At 36.0% G+C, this 26,681-nt stretch overlaps 1 protein-coding gene across 3 annotated transcripts in view; it reads left to right on the top strand.

The window, feature by feature from the left end:
* The window catches only part of VPS13A (vacuolar protein sorting 13 homolog A), a 232,063-nt gene extending 216,890 nt beyond the window's left edge, over positions 1-15,173 (top strand). The window contains exons 69-72 of one of the 3 annotated variants that reach the window (XM_046664752.1): positions 6,920-7,005; positions 9,505-9,628; positions 11,788-11,862; positions 13,712-15,173. In XM_046664752.1, the coding sequence (XP_046520708.1) occupies positions 6,920-7,005; positions 9,505-9,628; positions 11,788-11,862; positions 13,712-13,762 (336 nt within the window). In that variant the 3' untranslated portion in view covers positions 13,763-15,173. Of the gene's footprint in view, positions 1-19; positions 464-6,919; positions 7,006-9,504; positions 9,629-11,787; positions 11,863-13,711 lie in introns of those variants that run through there. The other 2 variants (XR_006889118.1, XR_006889119.1) reach the window with 2 other exon arrangements.
* The last annotated feature ends 11,508 nt before the right edge of the window (positions 15,174-26,681 follow it).

The raw sequence follows: 26,681 nt of genomic DNA, 5'->3' as shown, positions 1-26,681 counted from the left end.
TTTATTTTCATTTTTCCAGGTGAATACCAATTGATGCTGGTTCTTGGTCATCATTATATAAATTCTATATTCCTCATTTGTCTCCTTTTTGCCAAGATAAAAGCATCATTAAATGTTATCCTTCTTTTTCCTTTCAAGATTAATAGAATATTTTAGTTAAAATACCATGATAATTTCCACACACTAATTGGTAAGCAATAGAAACAATAAAACTTTAGTAATTTGGAATTATACAATATTATACAATATCTTAAAAGAAATGTTATGATTGTTTTTAAGTATATATAGTATGATGGGTCAGTAAGTGTTGCTCAATAGAGGTTCTGCTGGAAAAGCATTAGAGAGACTCTTATAACTGTCCACATATATTATTTCTGACCCACCTCTCTGGCCTTTCTTCTAGAACATATTAAGTAGGTTAATTAATGGTCTGCTGTTGTCACTGCACAATTATGTTATGAGCATAATTCTTTTCTTTCTCCAGACTGTTTTAGTTGAACCATTTGATAACAAATCATATGTCTTAAGGTAATAGTTTCTTTTATTTGATGTTATGTCACAGGGTTATGGTCAGCTTTCCTGCTCTGTCTAAGCTGTCAGTGTAGTTTGTACTTGGGCTGACACTCTAAATAATTCATTACCATGGGAGGAGACAAAGGTATGGGGATTAAATAAGGGCTAATTCCTCTTCAGATTTGATGATAGTCCATGAGATTTGGTTTTTTTTTTTGAACCAACTTGCCTCATGGAATAAGCTAAATATCACTTCTTCACTCTTGTTTACATTTGTTGTTATATGAAATCACTGAGCTTTGAGGTAATGAATTTCTGCTATATTTGATCATGAAGCTGGGTTGAATGCCTTGTTTTTTCTGGTCATGGCCTTCAAATCTCTCATATTTGAAGTGAATTAGTACAACATTTTTTATCCTTAACCTTTACTCAGATAACTCTAAGGAAGTTATGCTTATTGACTACGTTTTTCTCTAAAGATAAGATTGTTTTGAACAAGTTGTCTATTTATTTACTTCTTAAATAATTGAAAATAGAGCATTTACCATTTTAATTTGTGATTACCTGCCTGAATTTTGTTGTTTTTAAAAGTAAGCTTAATTTTGTTTGTTTGTTTGTTTGTTTGTTTGAGGAAGATTAGCCCTGAGCTAACTGCTGCCAATCCTCCTCATTTTTGCTGAGGAAGACTGACCCTGAGCTAACATCCATGCCCATCTTCCTCTACTTTATATGTGGGACGCCTACCACAGCATGGTGTGCCAAGTGGTGCCATGTCTGCACCCGGGATCCGAACTGGCGAACCCCAGGCCGCCAAAGCGGAACAGGCAAACTTAACCGCTGCGCCACCAGGCTGGCCCCTAGTTTTTCAGTATAATCTGTTCATATACCTTTCCTCTTTCCCCATCATCTCCTGACTATTTAGATTAACCAATCTATAAAACCATTTATTTGTTGTCAAGTAGATTTTCTTTCTTGATAGCGTTCTTACTTTATCTTTCATCTAGATGAATTTCATTTTCCTTTTACTCCATGTTGCTATCTTTAAAAAAAAATTCATTTATACCTCTATTAGATTCATCTTCCAAAAGAGTCAGACATTAATCAGATTTTGTTTTTGTTTTTTGCTGAACTGTTTGTTCTTGTCCTTTATCCAATTTTCTTAAATATATTTCCCATGAATATTAGCACTTTATATTGTTTGAGATTTAAAGCCTTCCATGTTACTGATTTGTTCCTAGTATCTGACTTTTCATATTTTGCTTTGTTTTTTCAGAAATATTTATTCAGAATATTCTGCTACTTCATAGCATTTGGATGATGTGAGAGTGTTAGGAATGTTTTCTGCATTACTGTAGTTTCTAGCTCATGTTCTTTTTCTAAAGTATTGGAACTTATCTGACAGGAAATATGAATTTTAGAGGGTAACCCTGATACCGCTGTTTTTCAATTTCTTTCTTTCTCTGTGTTTCTAAGTTTGGTTTGGGTTTATTTATATCTAATAAACTAAGGTTTACATACTCATTTTTTCTACTGCAAAAGGGACCCTTTTACCAATAGCCATACATTTCAATTGTTATCTACAAATTCTGACAATGATACGTAATGAATGCAGTTCCCTTTGTCTTGTGGTGTTTCTTTCTTTAAGAAACTTCTCAAATAATGGTAGGTAATTTAATAAGGCAAAAATTGTTTTTCCTTTAGCACTATAGCCTGATAAATGAGGCGTACATGTCTAAATTACTGGTTATTGTATTTGATACTTCAAATCATTTGGTATTTCTGCCAAATCTTGGTCTTTATGCAAAAGGCTCTACATGATAACTTCTAGCCCTGGCTTTGCGAATTCTTCATTTATTTTAAAGGGCATCACAAATTACTTTAGTAGAAACATTAATACATAACATCTGTTTGGGATGGAGGAAGATAGGATATTAACACTAAACTGTTTGGACTCTGTTAACCTAAAAAAAAAAATCAGCCAGCCTGAACTGCTTTAGCAGCCTGCCTCAGCAACGTCCAGCATCCAGGGATACTGAAGACATTTTTGAGGTACCCTGGGGAAATGTGTGACTGACACCGTAAGAGGAGACATCAAGGTATAGTGAAAAGCCCTGGAATTAGAAGTGAAGAAACCACTTTTCTCAGCCCAGTTTTACAAGTGATAGTGTGACCTTAAGCAAGTCACTTAACAGTAATCTTACCTAATTACACAAGGTTTTTGTGAAAATTAGATGGATAAGACACTTACTGATCCTTAATTTCTTCATGTTTTAAAGGAAGAGATTTGTTTGGATGAACAATAACATTCCTTCAGGTCTAAAATTCTGTTGTTTTTTCCCTAAAATAATATATAATGACATATGTAGCTTCATATATAGGAAATTTATAAAGTCAAATAATTAATCAGGAAATTGTGACCAAAGGCATGATATTTCTAGACTTTACAGCATGATGGAAGATGATGGCTGATAAGCCATCACATTCTCTCACATGCTGCTTTGGGATTTAGTTCCCAGGTTTTAGCTTCTGCTTATAATGCTGTTCTTATTCCATATTCACATGTTTGTAATGGAAACTGACCACCAACGTTTTGCTGCATAAGGGGTTATCTTTGATGTTTATTCAAATATATCCATTATAATAATAAAGAATACAGTTTGTCATCTGTTTCAAAGTAGACTACTGTGACCATAATGTCCATTCATCCTTCAAGTGTTGCATTTAAGGTTTTTGATGAACTCCGGAAAACATTGCATGAATGACTTTTTTTGGATGTTTTAGCTTTTATTTATACAAGATGGTATGTGACTATTGAAATTGGTTTAATTGCTTATATGCATGAGTTAGATTTGATTTAAGTTGTGTCTGAAAAGTGGAAAGTGATGAGAGGCAGGCTCAACTGCAATGCCTAAACTTACCGTAGGATTGAAATAGAAGGTAGGTGCTTAGAGCTGAACCATAGCTTTTAAGCTATTTGAAGGTTGTGATCTGTTAATAGGGCAGCTTATTTCTTTTCACATACCAAAAAACTGAAACAATAGGATGTAAAGTTAAAAATAAAAGCTTCACTTCTACCCCCACTATTACCCTTCCCAGGCCCAAAGATAAGTGCTATTAACAGGTTGGTGTGTTACCATCAACCCTTCCAGAAATTTCCTGTGCATATATAAATAAGTGTACATGTATGCGTTTCTGCTTTTTTCTCCCGCCATTCATTCTCGGTAGTTTAATTTCTTTTCATTTACTATATCTTGCACATCTTTCTGTATCGGTACATGCATCCCTCTTTTTCTTTTTCATGACTACATAGTGTCTCCTTGTATGGCTATGCTATAATTTATTTAAACACTCCCATGTTAATGAACATTTAGATTTTTTTGCTTTTACCACCGTATTACCATGAAGATTTTTATATGTATATCTTGGCATACTTTTTCATAAGATAAATTCTAGGAATGGAATTGCTGGCTCAAAAGGTCTGTTAAGTTGATTTGGATTTTCTTGATTTTGAGTTAAGTTGAACATTTTCTCATGTGTTTGTTCGTCAGATTTTGTTTGTGTTTTGCTAAATTACTTATTCATAAACTTTACATGTTTTCCTGTTGGTTGACTCATTTTTCTCCTATTAGTTTATTCATATTCTTAGAATTCTCTGTGTTTAGCCCTCTCTCTATTGACAAATGTTTTCCCAATTTATCCTTTGGTTTTTGTGTTATTTTACTTTATTTCTGTTTATTTGCTTATTGTTTTGCCATTCAGTAGTGTTTAATTTCCATATACTTATCCACTTTTTTACGTTGTTTTATGGACTTTGTGTTTTATATTTAAGCCTTTTCACTTAAACATTATTAAAATGTTACTTTTTCTAGTACTTCTATAGTTTCGTATTGTATATGTAAATCAGTGACCCACGTGGAATTAATTTGGTATGAAGCGAGAAGTAGGGATCCAGCTTTAGCCAGCGAGTTACCTGAAACACTGTTTATTTAATAATACTTGCGTCTGCCTAGTAATTTGAAATGCTGTCTTGATTTCATAAATTCCTATATTTGGACAAAAATCCTACATGCATTTTGGTCAGTTTCTGGAATGTGTGTTCTTTTTATTGATATGTCTTTATATCCACCAACACCAAACTGTTTCATTACTGCAACTAATAAATTCTATTAATGCCTGCTAGGGTAGTTCTCATTCTCCTTTTATAATTTACTAGATATTATCACTTTTTTTCCTAGATAAATTGTTAAATCACTTCTCCGCTTCCCCAAAACAAGCTCACAAATACCATCTTGGGATCACATTGAGTGTGTGTATGTATATCTATAAATTGGGAGGAGGGGATAACACATTTATTGTAGTGAATTTTTCTATCTAAGAATAAGACATGAATTTCCATTTTCAAATTTTTCTGTTATTCCCCTCAATAGAGTGTTATAGGTTTTACCACATAAATTCCATGAAATTCTGCATGGTGTTAAACTTATGTGTAGATATGTACACCTTTGTAAACAGGATATTTTTCCTTCCATTTTTCAGGTTGATTATTGTGTTTATAAAATAAAGTTACTAGGCTTTATGTACTTGGATTTTCTAGATATACTGTCATCTGCAAATAATTTCTGCTCTTTTTCTCCAATATTTGATGCTTCTTTCTCTTAATAATTTGTATTTTCTTAAAACATGACCCATTTCACCTAGTTATTCAAATGTTTGCATAATTTACAAATTATCTAGTAATTCTTACTAATTTCTTCTGAATCTGTGGTTCTGTCCTTTTTTCATTTATAATTGAAGGAATTTGTGCTTACTTGCCCTACCTGCTATAGTAAATAGTAAAGATACTCTTTCCTCAAAAAGTATAATCTTTGAAGTTAGAAAATTCTTTCATGCAGTTAATCTGTATCCCTCATCGTACTGTTGTAGGTTCTTTTTTTTTTTAACTTCTGTCTCCAATAAAAATGAAGGCTATTCTACCGGCCTTGTCTACCAAGATTATTATGAAGTCACTTGTTAGCTTTCTTTTAGGCTAAATAGTTTTAGTTTTTTGATATAGCCTCATGGAATACAATTTTCTAAAATCTTTGTATCCTGTTTTGGAATTTCTTCAAGAGATCTAACATTTTGGCTAAATTCTTAGCATACCTCTTCTTGAGGGATCTTATTGTGTGTCTTTTGAAAAATGGTAGTCTAGCTTACTATATATTTTAAGTAGCCAAAGTAACTTCATTTCAGAGCAAATGGTATTTAGGGAGAATTAAAAATAAGTCCATTTCGTTTATATCATTATCTTTATATTTTCTGGGACAAAGAATTGTTGACAATGTCGTGGATAGACATGCTTGTCCTGAAAATAAATTTAAAGGTTGTTTCATAGGCTAATTGGGTCCCTGGTGTTCCCTCTTTGTCCAGAAACACTTTGCTCCTTATTTTTGAGTGAGTTATGAGACTTGCAAAGAAAATAACGTTTGTAACACAGATAGGGAAATTCTAGGAAAGAGGCAAGGTGGAGGCTAATGTAATTTATGTGATACATATATTTAAATACAATTATGTGCTGCATAACAATGTTTCGGTGAACAACAGACTTCATATACAACAGTGGCCCAATAAGATTAGTACTGTATCACCTAGGTGTGTAGTAGGCTATGCCATCTAGGTTTGTGTAAGTACACTCTATGATGTTCACACAACAACGAAGTCACCTACGGACACATTTCTGAGACCATATCCCCATCGTTAAGCAACGTGTGACTGTATGTGTTAGTGTTTACTTGTGTTTTTATATGATGTGATCAAATACTAATATATTTTCCAAGATAAAATGAATGCGATAGTTTAATAGTAACTTTAGTAGGTTCAATTTAAACTTAAACTTTGGAATAATAACAATATATTCCCAAAATCCAGCATTAAAGATTGATATAGTTGCAACTGAGTAATCTTGAATAAAATAGTGCAAATAGGTGCTTTTAAAAAGGAAGCAGCAGGGGCTGGCCTAGTAGCACAGCAGTTAAGTTTGCATGTTCTGCTTCAGCAGCCCAGGTTTCACCAGTTCAGATCCCGGGTGCAGACCTACACACCACTTGTCAAGCCATGCCGTGGCAGGCATCCCACATATAAAGTAGAGGAAGATGGGCACAGATGTTAGCTCAGGGCCAGTCTTCCCCAGCAAAAAGAGGATGATTGGCAGCAGATGTTAGCTCAGGGCTAATCTTCCTCAAAAAAGAAAAAGAGGAAAAGGAAGCAGCAATGATTTTGTGAATATTCAATTTTCTGAAGATATGTTTCCTATATAAGTATGTTAATGATTTGCCCCCATTGAGAAATGGTTTTTAAAGGATTGTAAGGCATTACTCGCATTAGAATAGGAATATTAATTGATTTTCTGGCTCTCACTTTTTTTCAGGTCATAGAAAATGGAAGATTTGCAAAATATAAATATTTTACCCATGTCATGATAAATAAAACAGATATGTTGATGATAACCAAAAGGTAACTTTCTTTCTTTTTCTAATATAATTTGATAAGGGGTTGACTGACAGCCACTCATGAAGTGAACCACTTGTTATTCAACTTTTGTTCCAGATAGTCACACTGATTCCTGCTTAACTCTGGTCCTCTTGCTCTATAAGCCTCGTACTTAAAACTTTACATAAATTCGTGTTTAGCTTTGTATGTGCATAAGGATAACTGCATAGCCATGCATAAACATAACTGTAAATTAATTTATTATTTCAACCAATTTGGACTGACACAGAAATTCCTATAAAACTATCCCCTTAAAGGTAGGCCAATACCATTCCTTTCCTTTCTTGAAAAAGTATACAATTTCAGGTTACCCTAGAAGTCAATGATCTTCTGGTGGTATCTGTTCATTAGAATAGCACTATTAATGAATAGAGATTGACTCACATAAGTTAGATAGACCATTGGAGATGGGTCAGGTTTTATGTGGTTACTCTCAGCCACAGCCAAATCCTCAAACAGACTTGTATTCAGTGGAGGAGTGCAAGCAAAAATACACGGTGGCATAGCCTCAGATGGGCAAGTTTTTGCAGGTGTCATTATTGTTAAACTGAGGAAAAGAATTAGCAAGTTTAGTATTAGGATGGAGATTTCTGCATGGCAGCGAATGAAAATGTGGCTGAGGGAGAGAGGTTATGGCTAAAGAGAGAGGAGCGGTCAGTAAACCCATGTGGTTTTGTTCACTATTGTTATCACTTGCGTATAACAAGAACTATAAGCATCTTGTTAGTTCAAGTTGACCATTGAACTTAGCATTCATTTTTAATGTTTTTAATCCTAATAATTTGAATCTGAAATGTACAGCACTATCTTAATTTTCCTATTTAAACTCACACAGATTAGAAGGTATGCATGTTAAAGTCAATGTTCATTCTGTCTCAGCTATCAGTCCCTTTTTTCCGCTTGCCAGAGGCAACCACTTGTGCTTGTTTCCTTTGTATCCTTGAAATATTCTGTGCCTATGTAAACATACACACATAGGTATTTTAATGTAAATGAGAACCTATTATACACACCATTCTGTACTTTGTTTTAAATTTTATTTAAGATCTATGTCTTGAAGATTATTCCATGTCAGCATATGGAGACTTTTCTTAATTTGAAAATGACTACCTAGTATTTACATCTAAGTTGTTTCTGAACTTTTATTATTACACACAATGCTTCAGCAGTCTTTTTATTGCCTGGCAGTTTTCAATCACGTTTTTATTAACCCTCTCCCTCATTAACTAAAGGAAGGGTGATTTATCAGAATTAATAAACAAGGGTCAGTTACAAAGTTTTTTCATTTACAATATCTTACAACATTTTAAAAATTACCTTCTTTTCAACATATAGGAGAGCTCTTTAAATGAGGTCACCTAAACCTTGACAGGGTAAGGTTAGTGAGTTAGTTGTAGTTGATTGAAAGGTGACATTTATGCTTAGAATTTGCTTTTTTCCCCAAGTGTCGGATTTGAGGAGAAAGGATCTTGGAATCAGGAGAGGGAGGACTAGGTACCTGCTACAAGCTTAGCCTATCTTTGATATTTCACATGGTTGAAGATGTACTGGAGGACCAGTACATTTGTTGCAACAGCCCCTATACTCCAAGATTGGTGAGAGAGGGGATCAGAGACAGAAGACTGAGGTGAGAGATGTGAATCCTCTTTAGCATTCTCTTCCATTCCAGCCAGCAGCCAGCTTTTTTTTTAACTCAATCCCTTAACTTAAAGTATGTGTTACTTAAAGAAACCTCTTGTTGCATCCACAGTCGATGTTTAAACCAGAAGGAAGAACTGGGGGAGAAAGGCCTTTGAAGGAAGGATTAAATAGAATTATTCTAAACAATGCATTTTCGTTTCTTGGTTTCTTCCCTCAAAAATGGCAAGGAAACAAGAATTAATTTTAAAAGCCTCTTTCTGATGTAGGTTGGTCAATATATTACATGGAGGCTTAGTAATAAAAGCATTTATTCTAAAGCATTAATTACATGAAAGTTCCCCAAAATATTGATTATCGGTTCTGTAAATCTTTCCTATTTCTTATAAAGTGCCTTATATGTTTGACTTTATAAGTACTTTATTTTTTCCAATATAAGTATGTTGTGTTATAAATTTCTCGCTAAGCATTGCTTTTTCTGCACCCCACAAATTTTGTTATATTTTCATTCCCATTCAGTTCAAAATGTTTTCTAACTCCTTTGAGATTCTTTGACCTATGGATTATTTAGAAGTGTGCCAATTCCAAGCATTTGGAAATATTCTTATTGTCATTCTGTTACTGGTTTCTAGTTTAATTCCATTATGATTTGAGAACATACTTTATATGATATCAGTTCTTTTAAATTGGTTAAGATTTTTTATGACCCAGAATACAGTTTCTCTTGGTGGATGTCCTGTTTGCACTTGTGAAGTATCCTGCTATTATTATATTATGGATATAAGTGCTTCAATCTTTAAAGTGGATTCTTTTCTTTTCCCCCAGTGGTATATTGTTTGTAACAAAAGGAACATTTGGACAGCTTACATGTGAGTGGCAGTATAGTTTTGATGAGTTTACCAAAGAGCCATTCATTGTTCATGGAAGACGATTGCGCATTGAAGCAAAGGTATATTGAATAGAGTTTTTTGAGAACTTGGAACTGAAAATAACGCATTGAAATAGTCCTCTTTACTTTTGTAATGTTTCGATCTCTTTTGTAATTGTTTCTTTGTCTTCGTATGTTTTCCTTTACACCTGCTGTCTTACTCAGGCTTAAAGCAAAGAAAGCTAGGCCAAGAAAAAATATGCTGCTTTTTGTGCTTTATATGCTATTACATTGACAACAACGTTCCTGGGCCGTCATTTCATATTCAGTAACAGATCCCCACCTTCCCACTGCTGTCCAGGGCACTAAAATGAGAAAATCATTTGTATACCTCAGAATCCCTAGCAGTTCCCTACAGAATGTTTTTCCCTGAAAGTCTCTCAAAAAGACACTTGAAAAGTTCTCTCTTTCTAACAGCCAATTGTTGATAGTTCTTCCTCTTTTTATAGATAGTATCTTATATTCCCAATTCAATTCTAATCTTCCTGAAGGCAGAGACCATTTCTCATTCTGCTTTGAGTACTTAGCAGTTAGCACTGTGCCTGGTATTTGGATGTTGATATAAAATGCAGTGAATTGCTAGTCATTTGGTAAATCAACAGAGACTCAACATTTACTGTAAGTTGTAATGATTGTGCTGGGTATTATAGGTGATAGAAAGAAATACAAGATAATGTATTTGGCCTCGAGGTATTTGACCAAATAGCTATGTGTTGGACCACTTTGGCACTGGCTGTCTTGGTCAGAAATATTGTAAATGACTCAACCCAAGTAAGTCTCGTTCTTTGTTATTTTTGTTTTGTTTTGGTTTTGAGGGATTTAATTGGCTCGCGTAACTGAAAAGTCTGAGTCTCTCTCTTGTAGCTTAGATATGCTCAAGTGATGTCATTAGCAGTTATTCTCCCTCCCTTCCTCTCCTCCTCCTTTTTCTCCTTTGCTGCCTTCATCTCTAGGTTCTGCTTTCTTCAGTGTTGGCCTCATTGTCAAGCAGGCTGTCCTTTGGTGACACAATGGCCAGCAGGCATTGCAAGCTTGTATTCTACTAGCTCAGCAGAAGGAACTTCTCTCTGGGCCACCTTTGGTCACATGCTTATTCTTGAACCAGGCACTTTGGTCAGGGAGCTGGAATGGGCCAGTGAGCCAGGTGAGGGTCAAGGGATCACCATGGATGCTACCAAGAAGGAAGAGTCAGTTCTGTCTGAAGTGTTTGGAGTGAGATAAGGTGAGAAATAGTTACCTAAAAGAGATTCAAACAGTTGTCACCAGAAGATGCATTGGACACACGCAGGCAGAAACAACAGATGTCGTCTGGGCTACTTGATTTCTTCCCCTTCCGCTTTTTCTTGAGACCTTGTATCAGCAATCATCCTTTTTTTTAAATAAAGGAATCTGATTTCTTCTTGAGTCTATATTTGCATGGATATTTGAATTATTTATAGCAATTGTTAGATGAGTAAAACCTCCATATTGCTTCTTCTATAACTCTACCCATAGCTAATAGAGGTAAACACCACCCTTCTCCTCAATAATCCCATTCTTTCTATTTGTCTCTCTGATGCTTAACATCCATCATTAGACAGTTCTCCCCAACAAACACTGAACAGAATACCAAAGGAGTGTAAAAAGTGGAGAATAATCATCTATGATCTAGGACCCACCCTGATTTCTTTGACTCTTCAACTACATTCTTATTGCATGACTAGTTAAAAATGTCAGAAGTTACATACATACACGCATACGTTCACACACCCCCATATAACATTTATGTGTATATATAAACACACACATATATATGCATTATTTTTAAGCTGAACTTATCATGATTCCATGGCCAGATATCAAGACCTATCTGAGAAATTGTTTGGAGGGAAAAACAGTGGCACTGCTCCCAACCAGTCTCCTTCCCATCCTCTGCGTAAACCCTTTGTGGCTTTAGCAGTTGAAATCTCACCCGAAACTTTTTAATTTAGGATTAGTGATAATGGATATGTTAGAATTTAGTCTTTTTTTCCCATTTGTGTTTGATTCTTCTTGGTTCCCCATCCTTGGCTTTTTTTAAGGTATAGGATATGTGTAAGATGGATGCTTTAAGCACAGATTTATAAAACTGCATGGCATTTCTTTATCGTATTTCTACAGCTGGATTTTCATTTTAATGAAGTTACTTATTCTGTTTATAGGAACGAGTGAAGTCTGTATTCCACTCCAAAGAGTTTGGAAAAATAATTAACTTCAAGACCCCTGAGGATGCTAGGGTAAATATAATGAATCTTTTACTTAAACAGATAGCACCTTCTCATTTAAAAGTCATGTAAGTTGGGCTCTTTCTTAAGTCAGATCAATTGTGTTTGTTTTTAATTTTGTTTCTGTATTTTGGTAGTTTTAGTATATATAACTACATAATATTTCCCCAAAACTATTTTTCATTAGTTTGATTTCAACACACCTACTTGTTTTTCATATCAAATTGCTCCATCTTATTTAAATCCTAACTATAATACTTTGTGAAAAAGTCAACAAACAAAAGAATTGTTTCATTCTAATGCTGATCTACCAGCTCTAGCGTTGTTGATTTCTCTACTATATAGCTATAGCAGTTTTTTTTTTAATTACCATAGCATGGCACAGGGCAAAAGGAGCCAAGCCTGGAGTCAGAAAATTTGGGTTTGAATATTGGTTCTGTTCCTTCTTGACTATAGGACTTTGGAGAAGTCAGTTAACCTCAGTTTCCTCAAAATGTGGATGATAGGAACTGAAAAGCACTATGCATACTATAGGATTATGGCAGTTACAAAGATGTCAACTGAGTATCCACCTCATTAATCACAACTAAGACACTATTCCTGATACTGAATTGTACTCACTGTGTCATAAAATGTATAATAAGAACGCATTACTCCTTTACTGAATCCCTGGGCCTCCCACCCTCATACTACTCTCTGCCGTGGTCCTGGCTGGATGTAACATTTACCAGTCCACTTATCACATCTGGACCCCAAATCAGGAACCTTGGACCATCTAGCTAGCATGTGCTGTGCAATATTCTATCTAGACATTGTGATATAAGGCAGCACTGGCATACTAACAGTAGAAAACTGAAAGGGGGCATGGATAAGTTACAAATACAGAGGAGTACAGTAATGAGAGTTTCAATATGTGTGTTACCTGGAACCAGGGAGACAGAGTAAGACATGGTAATAGCATGACTTTCAGGCCATCTTCTTTCATGTTGCTGAAGGACATTACCACCTATTTCAGTTTCTCTGTAATATATTTTCCACTTAATCTCTGTCACCATGTTATTTTATCCCAGAAGGTTTGTTTTTGAACCTCCTGCTCCACCAAAAACATGCTGAGAAGGATACTGAGCTCAGTTTTCTTTCTCTACTTATCTTAGAGCTGTTCCCACGAGGTTATTCTTAAGTTAAAGAAGCACAAATATCTCTGCTAAAGCTTTCCATAATGGGATAACCTCAGTATCATCGCCAGTGCTTTCATCTGTCATACAGTCCCAATGATAATAGACATTATTGGTAGAAAGGTTTGCATTATATTTTCATTTTATTTTTGTGATTTCAAATCCTTTCAGAATAGAACATATATAATGAGAGCCCTAAAATGCTCAAGAATGTTTCTGTGCTACTACTCACTGTAGAATTATACATAATTATTCCTGCACAATCAGTAGAATCCTAGACAGGGAATCACAAATGTTTGTGATACTGAATTGGCATAACTTGAAACAAATTTTTCATAGATAATTTTCACACTATGCCAAAGTTATTCAGCCCAGCTGCCAAATTACCCTTCTCTCTCAGGATGGTTCATTTTACTTTTCTTATTCTGAAGATGAACATCTAAGTCCAAAGACCTTAGGAAAACATTATTCCTACTGTTAAATCAAACCCAGTACCATCATCCCTGCTAATGAGTGAGTTTTTAAGTGAGTGAATGATCTCTTATGCAGGATGAAGCTAATTATTGGCTATGAGTATATACCCAACTAATCTAGAGAGCCAACTTCTAGATTTCTGTTCGTTACCTTTTGAGTTTCATTGCAACTTCATTGAAGTAAACAAATGTTGGTTTGTTCCCCCACAACAGTGGATCCTCACAAAGCTAGAAGAAGCAAGAGAACCTTCCCCGAGGCTCTGACGGAAAACACTGCCTGAAGACACACAGCAATAAATCATTACGGCTTCCACCTTGTACCTTTCAAAACTTGTTTGGGAAGTATAGAACAGAAGTATTTCAAGTACTAAAAGAAAAATCAGTTAGAATCAGGTAAAACAGCTATGTGATTAAAATATTTCAACTCCTGGGGATCCATTTGGTTTTGTAACTTGAATCATGCATTTGGTTAAAATTCCAATTACTTTATAAAAGAAACATTTCTTTCATAAATCTTAAATATTTGCCCTAGGTGATTCTCTGCAATAATAGAGAGGTTGCCCATATTTAGCCTCCACATGGAGCTAAGTTTAATGTTCCTCGTTCACATTTTAAACTTTTGTCATGTTTACTTCAAACTTCCTGAATGAGTGACAGATAAATCATCAAATCAGACATTGCCTCAGTGGTATCAAGAGAACTTCAGTGGTGGTTTCTTTAGAAACATGAAGTTCTTTTTACAAATAAATATTTTGGTATTATTTTCCTTATTTTTTTTAATAAAGGATAGGTTTTAATTATACTTCAAATGCATAGCATGACTATGAAAAACAGACTTTTTTATATAATATAATGCAGATTGAATAATACTCCTTCAAGCCTCATCTTAAAAAAGACTTGAAGAAATGAGCATCATACCCAAAAATGGAAAGCCCCGTTCAGAACTTTGAAGCCTTAGAAATAGTTCCTCAAGCCAATTCCAGGGGTTCTACTTGGTTTACCCAAGTCATATTTTTAATAGATTGCTGACTTTAAAGAAAATTCCTGAAGCCTTAACAATACCAACTTTCCATTCACTGGTAATATGAAATAAACAAAATTCCCACCATGTTAGATACAAGGTATGCTTCTGAAGAGACAGCCCCTCTCACAAGTAAATGTGTGTACCCTAAAATCTAACCCAGTAACCTGTCCTGTTGGCAGTAGATTGAGAATTGCTGGTTTGCTTTCTCGACAGTTATTCAAGTGAGAATCACTCTTTTAAATGTATAGCTCATCAGAACAAAAATCATGGTTTGCACATTAGTAAAAATAAGGTCATGGGGTTTTTTTTCTTGGTTTTTGTCCAAGATCCTTGTACCTTAATGTTAATGAACTTTTTCAAGTGAAAAGGGGTGAATATATGATTGTGAACGATGAAGAGAATGATGCAATGTCTCATTTAGTTATTGAATAATAGAGTGTTTGATGCATGTTGTATGTGCCGCCAAATTATTATAAACTGTTTTTGGAATTGGAGACTGTATAGTCATTGGTTGTGAAATTCTCAAACCCTTGCTTTGTTGTAAAAGCTAAAATAAACAGCATGCCAGACTGTAACTGTATTTCTTCCTGACCAAATCCTTCTACTAAATACTGTTGATTTTCCTGATTATAAAAACTTTGCTTATTATCAGTTGTTTCCCCCAGAATGTTTTTTCTTTGCTGAGCATAAATCGTATCAAAAGATGACAAGTTTCAAATCACATGATAGTGCGTGCTCTTATGATGACCTTTGTTCAAAGTAACATACACATTTTCTCTGTTGTTGAGCTCCTCCAATTTTGCCTATGTTAGAATTAAACCTAAGAGTAGAGTAGTCAGAAAAGTTGCATCAGATTGTCTTTATCTGAAATGTTGCTTTACTGGAGTTCCACTCCATGCCTTTAGCCAAGTACCTCATTACCTACTCCAATTTCATGATTTCATTCTCAGAAAAAATACAGACCCATAACTCCGTGAGTGTCCTATAGTAAGGAAAAGCCTAAACGAGGAATCCTAGAAATTCTTCTGGCATCCTCTGGAACCAGCAGGAGTGGGTCTTGTAACTAGTACACATGCAAGGCCAGGATGCCTATCCTCCTGTTCCCTTACCAGTAGCAACCTAGAAATAGATTTTCTTCTTTCTCTACCAGTCACCTGCCCATCAACACCTCCCATCACTTTCTCTGTTTCTAGAGTAAAAACACCCACAATTGCAAGAGCCGCGGTTTATCAGTTGTCTTAGAAGATTGTCTTCATCTAAACAAAGAACATCAGTAGATCACTAGATAATGTCAGTCTTTAGCATAACATTTTACAATTTACAATTATGTGTTTGATTCTATATTCTTCTTTTTCTTGAATATTAGAGAGTCCATAATCTTACTGTATTTGAAAACAATCTGCTCTGAATTAACTACACTTAATGGCTCTCTGCCTGAGAACTTTCAACTTGTCTTAGTTGTTTGGTTGTTGCTACAGAATGAGGTCCTGAGTACCGTGTCCACTCTTTGTTTTATTTGTTAGCTGTAGCCCCAGGCCCTTAATTCTAACACAGCATGTATTCTGGCCCATGATCATTGCGTGAAGCCTAAGGCAGAGTGTCCGTTCTCTGCCAACTCTCCTCCAGAAAACTGTGGTCGTTAGAAATGGCAGCATTGATTTCTGATACAGAAAGAACCTTGTGATTTCTTCCCATTTGCAAAATACTGTCTGAACCAAAGAGTATGTACCTTTCTCCAGGGACTTCCTGATTACAGGGTATGTATTAGCTTCTCCCCGAGTGTTGGCGAGACCTTGGGGTTTTTCCCAGACTCAGTTTAGTACAGCCGAGTTATTTTCTGATCCCTAAATAATTATTTCCAGCTGTAGGCAGTTCTTCCCTGGCCCTCTCTCCTCCATAACCCTTACCCATCCCAAAACTATCCTGTGGCCTCCAAATAAATAAGAAATTTTTCTTTAATTTATATTGTCTTTCCTATCATAATTCTCTCTCTCATTTCTTTTGATGGTAGTAGTAGTAATATTATCCCAGTGAATATATATGTACCTAGCTCATGTCTTAGAAATAGACCACAAAGCAGTATCCTATTCCTTTCTGGTGTTAAAGATTCTGCTCAGTGCTGAATTTTCTGCACCTTAGTTATCCAGTCATCAATTGCCTGTATTAGTCGATCCTTCAGGCCAAACCAAGGTCCCAGTATTAAAAAGATTTGGACAAGGTGCTGGGTTACTTTGCCTATAGGACTGAAAGTGTGTGCCGAATACACTAAAGGTGGAAGTAGCTATTTTGGACTAGGTGTTTTCATACTCCAGCCCACACAATTCAGAGAAATCTGTTTGGGTGCCAGGGCCATTGCACAGACAGTGTTTTTCAAACTGTAGGTCTTAACCCATTAGTGGGCCATGAAATCAATTTAACAACTCAAGACCAGCATATTTTAAAAGTGGAATAGAAAAGAAGATGAGAGCATTGCATATAACAAGGTTAAATATCGTTTCCTGAAATATTGTTTCAGTTGAATACTTTATATACTGTGTGTACTGGGTCACAATATAAAATGTGATTTCCTATTACGAATTGCAGTTTTTTTAAACAAAAGCCTTGAAAGCCACTGCTGTAGGAAGCGTGGGCCATCCAGTGACTGTTGCAACAATCTGGATCGAGTTGGAGCCTGATCTTAGATGAGGAGCAGCACACCCACAGTGTAGGGAGTCTTCAGATTATGAGGACTGTCTTTTTCTTTAGCGTGAGAAAACAGGATAGCTCTTGTTTGGGTTTATAAAATGTTTTCCTTTCCTAGTGTGTGCCAGATAGCTCAGATACCTGTGTATCAGGTCCCACTGATGCCAGCTATCACTGGGACCAGAAAAAACAGAAAAATTAGATCCACAAACAGCACCCAAAAAAGGCCACAGGATATCATTTAACTAGGTATAGTTCAACCTCTCTCCTACTAATAAGCATTTTACTAGGATTGGGGACAGAAATACTCCTTTTACGTAAATTGCATTTGCTCCATCTACCTTCTGTCTGATTCATCGTTCAGATGTCAAAGGCGCTTACAAATAGGGAGCTTATACATAGGTCATATTCTTGTAGGGCCAAAATACTTATTCTCTGGAGGGTGCTATACAAATGTCAGTGCAGTTTAGCTTAAAATAATTGAATTTCTTCATTCCTATAGGTTTCAAGTAAGAAATGTAGATAATCTGCATTCCTTATGCAAGATTCAATACAAAATTTATTCAATTTGATTATCTCTGGTGCTACCCAGTATCACTTACAGCCCCTTTACATACTCTAAAAGGGAACTTTTCACCCTCCTACCCAATTCTTTGAAATATACTTTTGAAATTATACCTTACTGCTAATGCTAACCTAGTCAAGTTAGCATGAACCAGTCAAAATCTGTATGATTCTTGTAATCTGTTTTTGATCATTGGCTGATACCGCTATTCATGCAGCCTTTTTGTCATGCTGCTTTTCCTTCTGCCACACTTGGTCTAAAATAGGACTTGTTTCAGGGCTATCCTGAACTCAGGCCAGCACGTGGACTGAGAAGATGCTGGATCCTACCCTCTTACAAACCTCCTTCATGCTTCCTTCATGGAAATCTTTTTTTACTTTATTACCTCTTTTGTAAAATAAATCATTCCATGGCATTTTTTTTAAAGTTTTGCTTTAGGATTATGGATTAGTTCTTCTTTTTTAAAAACATTATGGCATTTTCCAAAAAAAAAAAAAATTGATAATATTTGGTTACCCAAAGAGCTACCTAAGAAATGTAACCTCAAATTTTATAGGTTGATAGGAGTGTATTTTTGAAGCTTTTATTACTTTATACAAATACAAGTTAATTTGTATTATAATTTAACACCTGCTATGATAGCTGTCTGTCAACCTGAAAATTCCTGTCTTGACTGAGCACCATTCCTTTAGTCTTACTCTGATAGCTTTGTGTTTCTTCTAATGAAGTCCTTGTAACAAGAAACCCTGTAAGAGTCATATAATACAAAGTCTAATAATCATAAGTGTACTTAAGATGGAACATGTTGGAAAACCACAACATTACATATTATGCCATCATGCCACCAGTGTTCCGTTGGCTAGCCAAAAGTTCCCAGTTTGGGGGCTGAAAGACATTCAAATAAAAATGTAAATTACATTGTAATGTTCTCAATGTCAATAGTTTTATACTCATACTCACAAACTATTAGGAATTGTGTCTGGGACTTGTTGCAAGGTCAGATAGATCATTATAAACTTAAAAATTATCACCTCTATGTGAATATGTGTATTACATATAAAAATGAATTTTTCAGGGAATGTGCACTTTAAAAATACTAATTTTTGTATTGACTAACTAGTCTGTGCTTCTTTGGAATGCTTATTCTTTGGTAAAAATATGGTCATTGATGATAATTAGTTTTTTAAATATCTACTTCTGCATTGCTGCAATATTTCCTTCACATTTGGGTTCCTTATACCTCTTATGTGGGCTCCTGGCCCAGTTGCCTGTTATACAGTCTCTGCCTTGGTTTTGTGTATTCTGATAATTTATAAACACAAATATTTACCATGAAGTTCTTCTTGAAATTGCCCTTACTCTTTTTTTTTTACCTTAAAGTTGGTTGGCCATGCTCACAAATGACTAACTGTTTATAACCAATAATTATTTCTTGCTATTGGTAGAATTAGATTACTTGATAAGATGACTGCCCAGTTTAACTATGTATACCTTTTTCAAATAAATTGAGTCAAATAAAGATTTCTGATCTTCAGTCTGCCTCTGTTTTTAGTTGCTGGATAGAACTAGAAACATTTGCAATAAGTCTTCTTCCCCTATCTAAACTCTCCCTTCTGTGGGGCCTACATAAATGTGGATAACTAGCAGATTGCCCAAGGTCCTGATTTTTCATTCAAACCCGACAGCTTTCCAGCCCGGCATGATCATTGCTGACTAAAAGCTTGAGTGATAATACTTAGTAAATTCTTAAGCACCCAGACTGTGCCTCTCAACTTCAGAAAACTTCAGATGGCTCATTTGCTCAGTAAGTAAGGAGCGTATTTTGGGAGAAAGGCTAGGAGAGAATTTTCTACTTGCAGAATCAATATTGGCAGAGGTAATTAGTTCACCTCTGATATGATGAGTTCAGCCTTTCCATGACTTAAGAAAATACTTTAGGGGCCAGCCCGGTGGCGCAGTGGTTAAGTTTGCACATTCGGCTTCTCGGCGGCCTGGGGTTCGCTGGTTCGGATCCTGGGTGCGGACATGGCACTGCTTGGCAAAAGCCATGCTGTGGTAGGCGTTCCACATAGAAAGTAGAGGAAGATGGGCACAGATGTTAGCTCAGGGCCAGTCTCCCTCAGAAAAAAGAGGAGGATTGGCAGTAGTGAGCTCAGGGCTAATCTTCCTCAAAAAAAAAAAAAAAGAAAATATAATTACCACCTTTTGTTAATGATTTATTTCACAGCCCTTCTGCAACTCACAGTGATTGAAAGCTTTCATTTTCTTGTATGCTTTGTCAGCAAAAGGTAAATTAAAAATAACTCAATGCTAGAACAGTACTTAAAATGAAAAACAAAATTCCACATTGTTTAATTTCCTTGATGACTGACTCTCTTGAGCCCTTTTCTTATGTTAATTGGGTAGTTAGAAGCAGTTCATGACCTTTAGTGCCTGGTGCCCCCTGCCCCAGGTTGTCTTGCTTTTTGTATGTTTCTAGATATCCTAAAAAGCTACTTCCCCATCTCTTTGTTCTCTTGTACAAAATTGCCTTGATGATTCCTGGACCTGTACTCTTCCAGATAAATTTTAACATCAATTTGTTAGGTTCCACAAAACCTGTTGCTTTTGCATTCATTTCTTGAGTGAAGGTTGGTTTTTAAAGCTTAATGTTGCTATGGTAGAATCACTAGCTATAAGCACAATTCCTGTCTTTTCCAGCATTGATGCTCTTCTTTACTAGCTTAACACTTGGAAGTGTGGCAACAAAATGAGAACCTGACTGACTAGCTGATAGAAAGGCTTAGTGATTTTAGGAATGCTGACACATAGTTCCATAACATATGTAACTAACCTGGGTACATTTTGTAGACTGACTGGAGATAAGACATATCACACTTTAAACCCTAAGTGATGTGCGTGTGTGTGTATTTGTACGTGCATGTGTGTGCACACCTTCCAATAAAAAACAAAACCATTCTATGTCTATAGTTTGAAGCACTCTGCACTTCCCAGGTGATTCTGCTTCTGCTTTACTGAGCCAGCTACTAAGGGAACGCCAACATATCATGATGGATACAGACTTGCCTCAAAATGGAGGCTGAAGGGGAACAGAATATGCCATCCCTAAATATGCCTCTGGCATAAAGATTTTGAGCTGATAATTATTAAGAAACAGTAGACACAAGAAAAGCTCTGAAAATTTGACAGGGAAGTTAGTTACCCTTTTGTGAGGGAAATTTACATTTAGAAGAGAAATCTCTATTTCTAAGGCTGTCTCCCTCTCTGTGCCAGGAAGAGAAGGATGACTCTAAATCACAAGAAAGTCTTATCAATGGAGAAGGTGCCCAACTTACATCTATATAACAACCTTACCCTTGTTTACTGTACTTTTCCTGGTAACCTCCCAAGACTGGCCTTCCTCACCTCCAAACGTCTTTCTTGTGTCTTTAGCTGAAGGTGGTATTTAAGGTGATGGCTTGGGCCATTTTGGAGAGTTACTCAGTTTTCCTGGGTCTCTCTCGTGTATACAGGAGGTATGCATGTCATTAAACCATTTGTTTTTCTCCTGTTAATCTGTCTTTTATTACAGAGTGGATCTCAGCCAAGACCCTAGAAGGGGAGAGGGAAAATTATTTTTCCTTCCCTGCAGTTTGGCAACCCATAATGGGACCTCCTGAGACACTATACTCGCGCCATGGAGCCTACAGTAGATCCTGGAAAACTGGCAGAAGCTGGCAAAGGGTAAGAATTCTTACCGAAGTCAGCTCTCCCAGATCTCTGTCTGTAGTGCCTAGTCGAGAGAGGAGGGGAAAATTCACCTTGTCCCTTCCTTCCCAAAAAGATTAGCAGGAGAAAATGTTTGTGTGAATTAGTTCCTTGGGGATAGACATGCTGGTGTGGATTTTTGATATGAGTACTCTTGTTTTTCTATTGATCTCTTTCTTCCCAGAGATGGTCATCATTTTCTGTTGTCTGTCTTTTGTGTCATTTGTCACAAGGAAGAGAGCCATAGGCCAGATGAGGTTTTCATCTTGTTCCATGTCTTGAGAGCTTCACTTTTTGACCACTAGGAGTACTCTCTGCTCTCCACCAGCCAGAAGATGCAAGTATTGGCTTGTATCTGGCAGCCAGCAGAATAGGCTGGGGATCTAAGACATGGAGGGACAAGCAGCATTCTCTTTGTCCCACTGTGCCAGCTCTCAGGGCAGTTTATCTTAAGGGCGTCCCAGTCTATAAGGGGCCTTTGTCGTCTCATTAGTGCTGGAAAAGTCCCATTCCAGTAGCACCTGCCTGGAGTCACAGATTAGCAGGTCTGTGACTGGAGGTGTTTCATGTTCTTCTTGGAAACTGGAGATACCGTTTTCACTACTCCATCCTCACCACCTGTAACAAAAACGGTCTTTGTTTTCTTAGGCTAACTCTGGAAGTGAACTTTCTGGATCTTGTGAGTGCTGCATCTTTTTGCAGCCTCTTGGAGGATGCCTCTTGTTTCCATGGTTAAGCCATAAAAAGGCTTATTGGTTTGACTCACTATTGAGATTATTATACCATTGAAGATCCTATTAATCAATTGCCAGGTGATGGATCCTTTAAACTGTGAAAACTTCTCTATTTGAAAAAAAAAATGTCAGAGATCTCTCATTCTAAACAATTGTCTTATTGGTACTTATGGAATGATCAAATTGAAAAGAGGACATGGAGGAGTATGGCATCTAGCCTTAGAGACTTTCTGAACAAGGTGAAATTACAAAGCCCTTTTAACCTTCACTTTCAGAAGACCCTACCGGATTTAGAGAGGAGTTAAAAAGATCAGTGGACATTCACAACCCCGCTCACAGGGACCTTGATTAGCTGCTCAGGGGTGTTCTTCCCACCCATGATTATACTGTAGTTATCAGACAAGCCAGATGGCCCCCTAGGGAAAACCCCCCTCACTGAGGAAACAGATGACAAGAATTCCTCCCAGGCCCTCCTGCAAATAATCAGGAAATGGATCAGCTGGAGGCCCATCTGCTAGAATGAGTAGTAGAGGCTTTTCCCCCTAAAGTGAATTGGTCCAAGGTTGAATTGTACACTCAAAAAGGGGAGCATTCCAAGCGTTTTGTTGACTGCTTTATACAGACTTTATGAAGGCATACAGCATTAAACCCATGAAGCTCCAGAACACAAGATTCTTTTGGTTTCCATCTTAGTTGGAATGAAAGTATTCTCCCTGATAGAAAGAGGCAAATTAAACATAATGTAATTGGAGGGGTGGGTCAGCCCCACGATATCATTCAGGCTCACCCAATTCTTTGAGGAATTAGAAACAATTGTCTTTGCCTTATAAATCTTTACAAAACTAGAAATGCACCTCTAGAAGCAATACAAAGTCCACCTGTCCTCACCAATCCCAAAACCTTCCCTCTTTATCTCAAAATGCTTGTAGCATATTGATATTGTAAAGGATTGGGACATTACACAGATTGTCCTGTACTAATGAAAAGGAAAAATTTAAATGGTAATTACCCTAGACCTCTGATAATAGGAAAATATATCCCAAAACTCCTTGAAGAAAACTTGGATATTTTTTCCTGTGCCTTTGAGATGTAAATTTTCTACCCCCATCTTCTCTAGCCCCTGAGAGCCATCTCTTTGAAATGCAAACATTAGGGGGATGATTCTCATCAGAAGGAAAAAATTGGAGCTATTTGGAAATTGAGCAGAAGAAAAGAAACCTTGTGTCTTCTCCACAAATATTGGTAAAAAAGCTTTAGCCATCTGAGTAGGTGAACTTAACTTATTCCATCTGCCAGAAACAAAATTTGGATCCAACTCTTCTTTTATAAACTAGTGAGTTTTGTATTATTGCACCTAATTCATGTCTAAAATTTTATAACGCTAGCTATAAAGTATCTGTTTGCATTTGTCTGTATGTTTATGATGTCTATATGTGTCTGTTGTAGATGAATGATACTTTTTTACCTCCAGATGGTATTGCCAAAATTAATGTGTAAAAGGGTTCTATTCAGTTGGCTCAAAAATAAGCACTTAACAGTATGACTGTATATGAAGTAAGTATTTCTAGACTCTCTGAAATATGGAAACTAATCCAAATGTTTTCCAAGTTCACACGATCTGGGAAAATCAGTAAATAGATGCTAGTTTAAGTTGGTTTAATTAGAATAGGCACATCTTCAGAGTTGTCAGTGTTGGATAATGCAGGCATACAACTTTTATTCTACCTGGGTTTATTAGTCAATAAGTTCATGTTATCTCTGTTACAAAATCTGTCAGCAAGAAAAATAGGATGATAGCTAACTTTGTTTAATGTCTCATGAAATTTTCAGGAGTAATCTAAATATGGTTGTTAAGAACAAGTGAATTAAATAGATGTAAGTGGAATGAAAGTTTATAAATGAACTTTTCAACAGTGAAGTTTTATAAGATATGTGTACTTTAAAATAGCTTCCAAAATCTTTCTGGTAACTTGAAACCTTAAAATTTGCTAAGTTAGATGATGGACATTTATGGAATATCTACATCATATCCAAATAAGATAAAATACTGAAACCTTGATTAGTGAATATAGGGTTATCTACTTTTGGCTTCATATTACAGAGAAAGTAAACATATTTGTATCTGCTGGTAAACATCTCTAGTGCCACACTGGAAAATTGTATTATGAAGAAGTATTTGCTTCTAGAAATTATGAAATGTATTCATAAATTTGCCAATCTACAGAATGTTTGTATGTAACAGACAGTTCATAATTGTTTAGTTTTCACTAGAAATTAGGGTTCCAAGAGTTGGGAATTCTAATTAACATATGTAATTAAAACTACTAGAAATAGGGAAACATCTCTGTACACGAGGAAAGATGTGTTCTTGGTTAAGGCCACATATGTGGTATGAAGATGCATTTTCATTAAAGGAAAGAGAGTAATTTTGTCCTAATGTATAACTGGTTGTTTCAGAACAGGAAAGAGAAGAATAAGGACAAATTAAATGCATATAGAAACTTGGGAAGTGAGAGAGAGGGAACCTTGTGTAATTAGACTAACTAAAATGGAATGAATTTATTATAAGAGTTTAAAGATGAGCTTTACTATCAATAGTGTACTTATGTAAAACTAAAACTTAATTTTCTTTCATCTGATAAAAGGGCAAAGTTTTCTTGGACTATTGGTCTGCTCCTGATAAAAGATTGTGAGAGGATTTTACCTTTTAAGTAATCTGCCTAGAACACAAAGTTTTTGTGTTTTACTAAAACAATTTTCTGTGCTTCATGTTATCTTTATCATCAAGGTATTTGATTACTTGAGAAAAGCGGAGTCTTCTCAATATTGAGAGTGAGGTTTTGCTTACAACTGTGTAATCTTCTGTATTTATCTTAAAAATATTTTGTTGCTTTGGTTAAATAGGTAGTTAAGTATTGTTTCATAATGATCTGTGATCTTATTTTGTCGTTTCCAAAACTTTTGATATTTTTAACAAACTTCTGAGAAGCAAATTCTAAATGAAGTCTTTTTGACCTTGAACTAACTTGGGATATTCCAGAGGGTCCCTGGAACATCTCAAGATTTGTTCTCTCTCCTTGTAAAAAGAGATATTAAACCAACTAGGCTTTTGTTATATTACATGGGAAACATTGGCAAGATAAGTGATACTAAACTTTGTTTAGGTTATATTTGTGTGGATACATATTATTAATATATGTGTTCCACAAATTGTATGAAATTCCTGGAAATCTGATATGTCCTGCTATAATGTTATCACTTGTAATTCTAGTTATCTTAAAATGTACGTCAGAGAAATAACCAAATTTCCTCGCCAATTGCATTATAATGAATTCTTTATCAGATCTTTAACCAGGGCCATTTTTAAGTCTTTTTTCATTTACAGACGTTATTGTTTTGCTTTTGCAAAACCGTTTCCCAAAGCCCTGCAAACCGAATGTGAACAACTTCCTATCAGATTCAGGGAGATACCACAATCGCTCGTGGTTAGACAACCTTTGTACCCGCTGCTGTGCAGGCCGCTCAGAAAGTTAATCTGAACACCTGATGACATCGGAGACATACAAACTGCAAAGGATGTTTCAACCCTCACATCTAGAAATCTTCCGACAGGCTGCCCTCAGGACTCAGACTGGGTTTATAATTTGTTCCAACCATTAACTTTGTTTTCTTTTTGTTTCCATAGAAATGCCTCTTATTAAATACCTGATTGCTCACGCCATCTAAGCCTAACTTTGGGAGCCCACCTGCAGCACCAGCTCCTGAAATGAGACACCACTGTTTAACTGAACTGACCTATTCTCAAGACTAAAAGACTGGTTCAATGAAATAATAGAGCAATCTATCAACTCAGCTCTGCACTGTGAAACTTTCCTGTGAAGTTTCAAAGGCAGGACTGAGGGGAACAGAATATGCCACCCCTTAAATACGCCTCTTTAGCATAAGGATTATTTTGAGCTGATTATTAAGAAACAGCAGACACAGGAAAAGTGCTGAAAACTTTTCAGAGAAGTTACCCTTTTGTGAGGGAAATTTACCTTTAGAAGAGAAATCTCCATTTGTAAGGCTGTCTTCCTCTCTGTGCTAGGAAGAGAAGGATGACTCTAAATCACAAGAAAGTCTTATCAATGGAGAAGGTGCCCAACTTACATCTATATAACAACCTTACCCTTGTTTACTGTACTTTTCCTGGTAACTTCCCAAGACTGGCCTTCCTCACCTCCAAATGTCTCTCTTGTGTCTTTAGCTGAAGATGATATTTAAGTTGGTAGCTTGGGCCATTTTGGAGAGTTACTCAGTTTTCCTGGGTTGCTCCCATGTATACAGGAGGTATACATGTTATTAAACTTCTATACAGGTTTTTCTCCTGTTAATCTGTCTTTTATTAAAGGAGCGGTCTCACCCAAGAACCTAGAAGGGTAGAAGGAAAAT

Source organism: Equus quagga, chromosome 6, assembly GCF_021613505.1.
Source record: "Equus quagga isolate Etosha38 chromosome 6, UCLA_HA_Equagga_1.0, whole genome shotgun sequence".
NCBI classification, from domain to species: Eukaryota; Metazoa; Chordata; class Mammalia; order Perissodactyla; family Equidae; genus Equus; species Equus quagga.
Note: the sequence above shows the minus strand (reverse complement) of the source record. Positions and strands in the feature narration are given on the sequence as shown.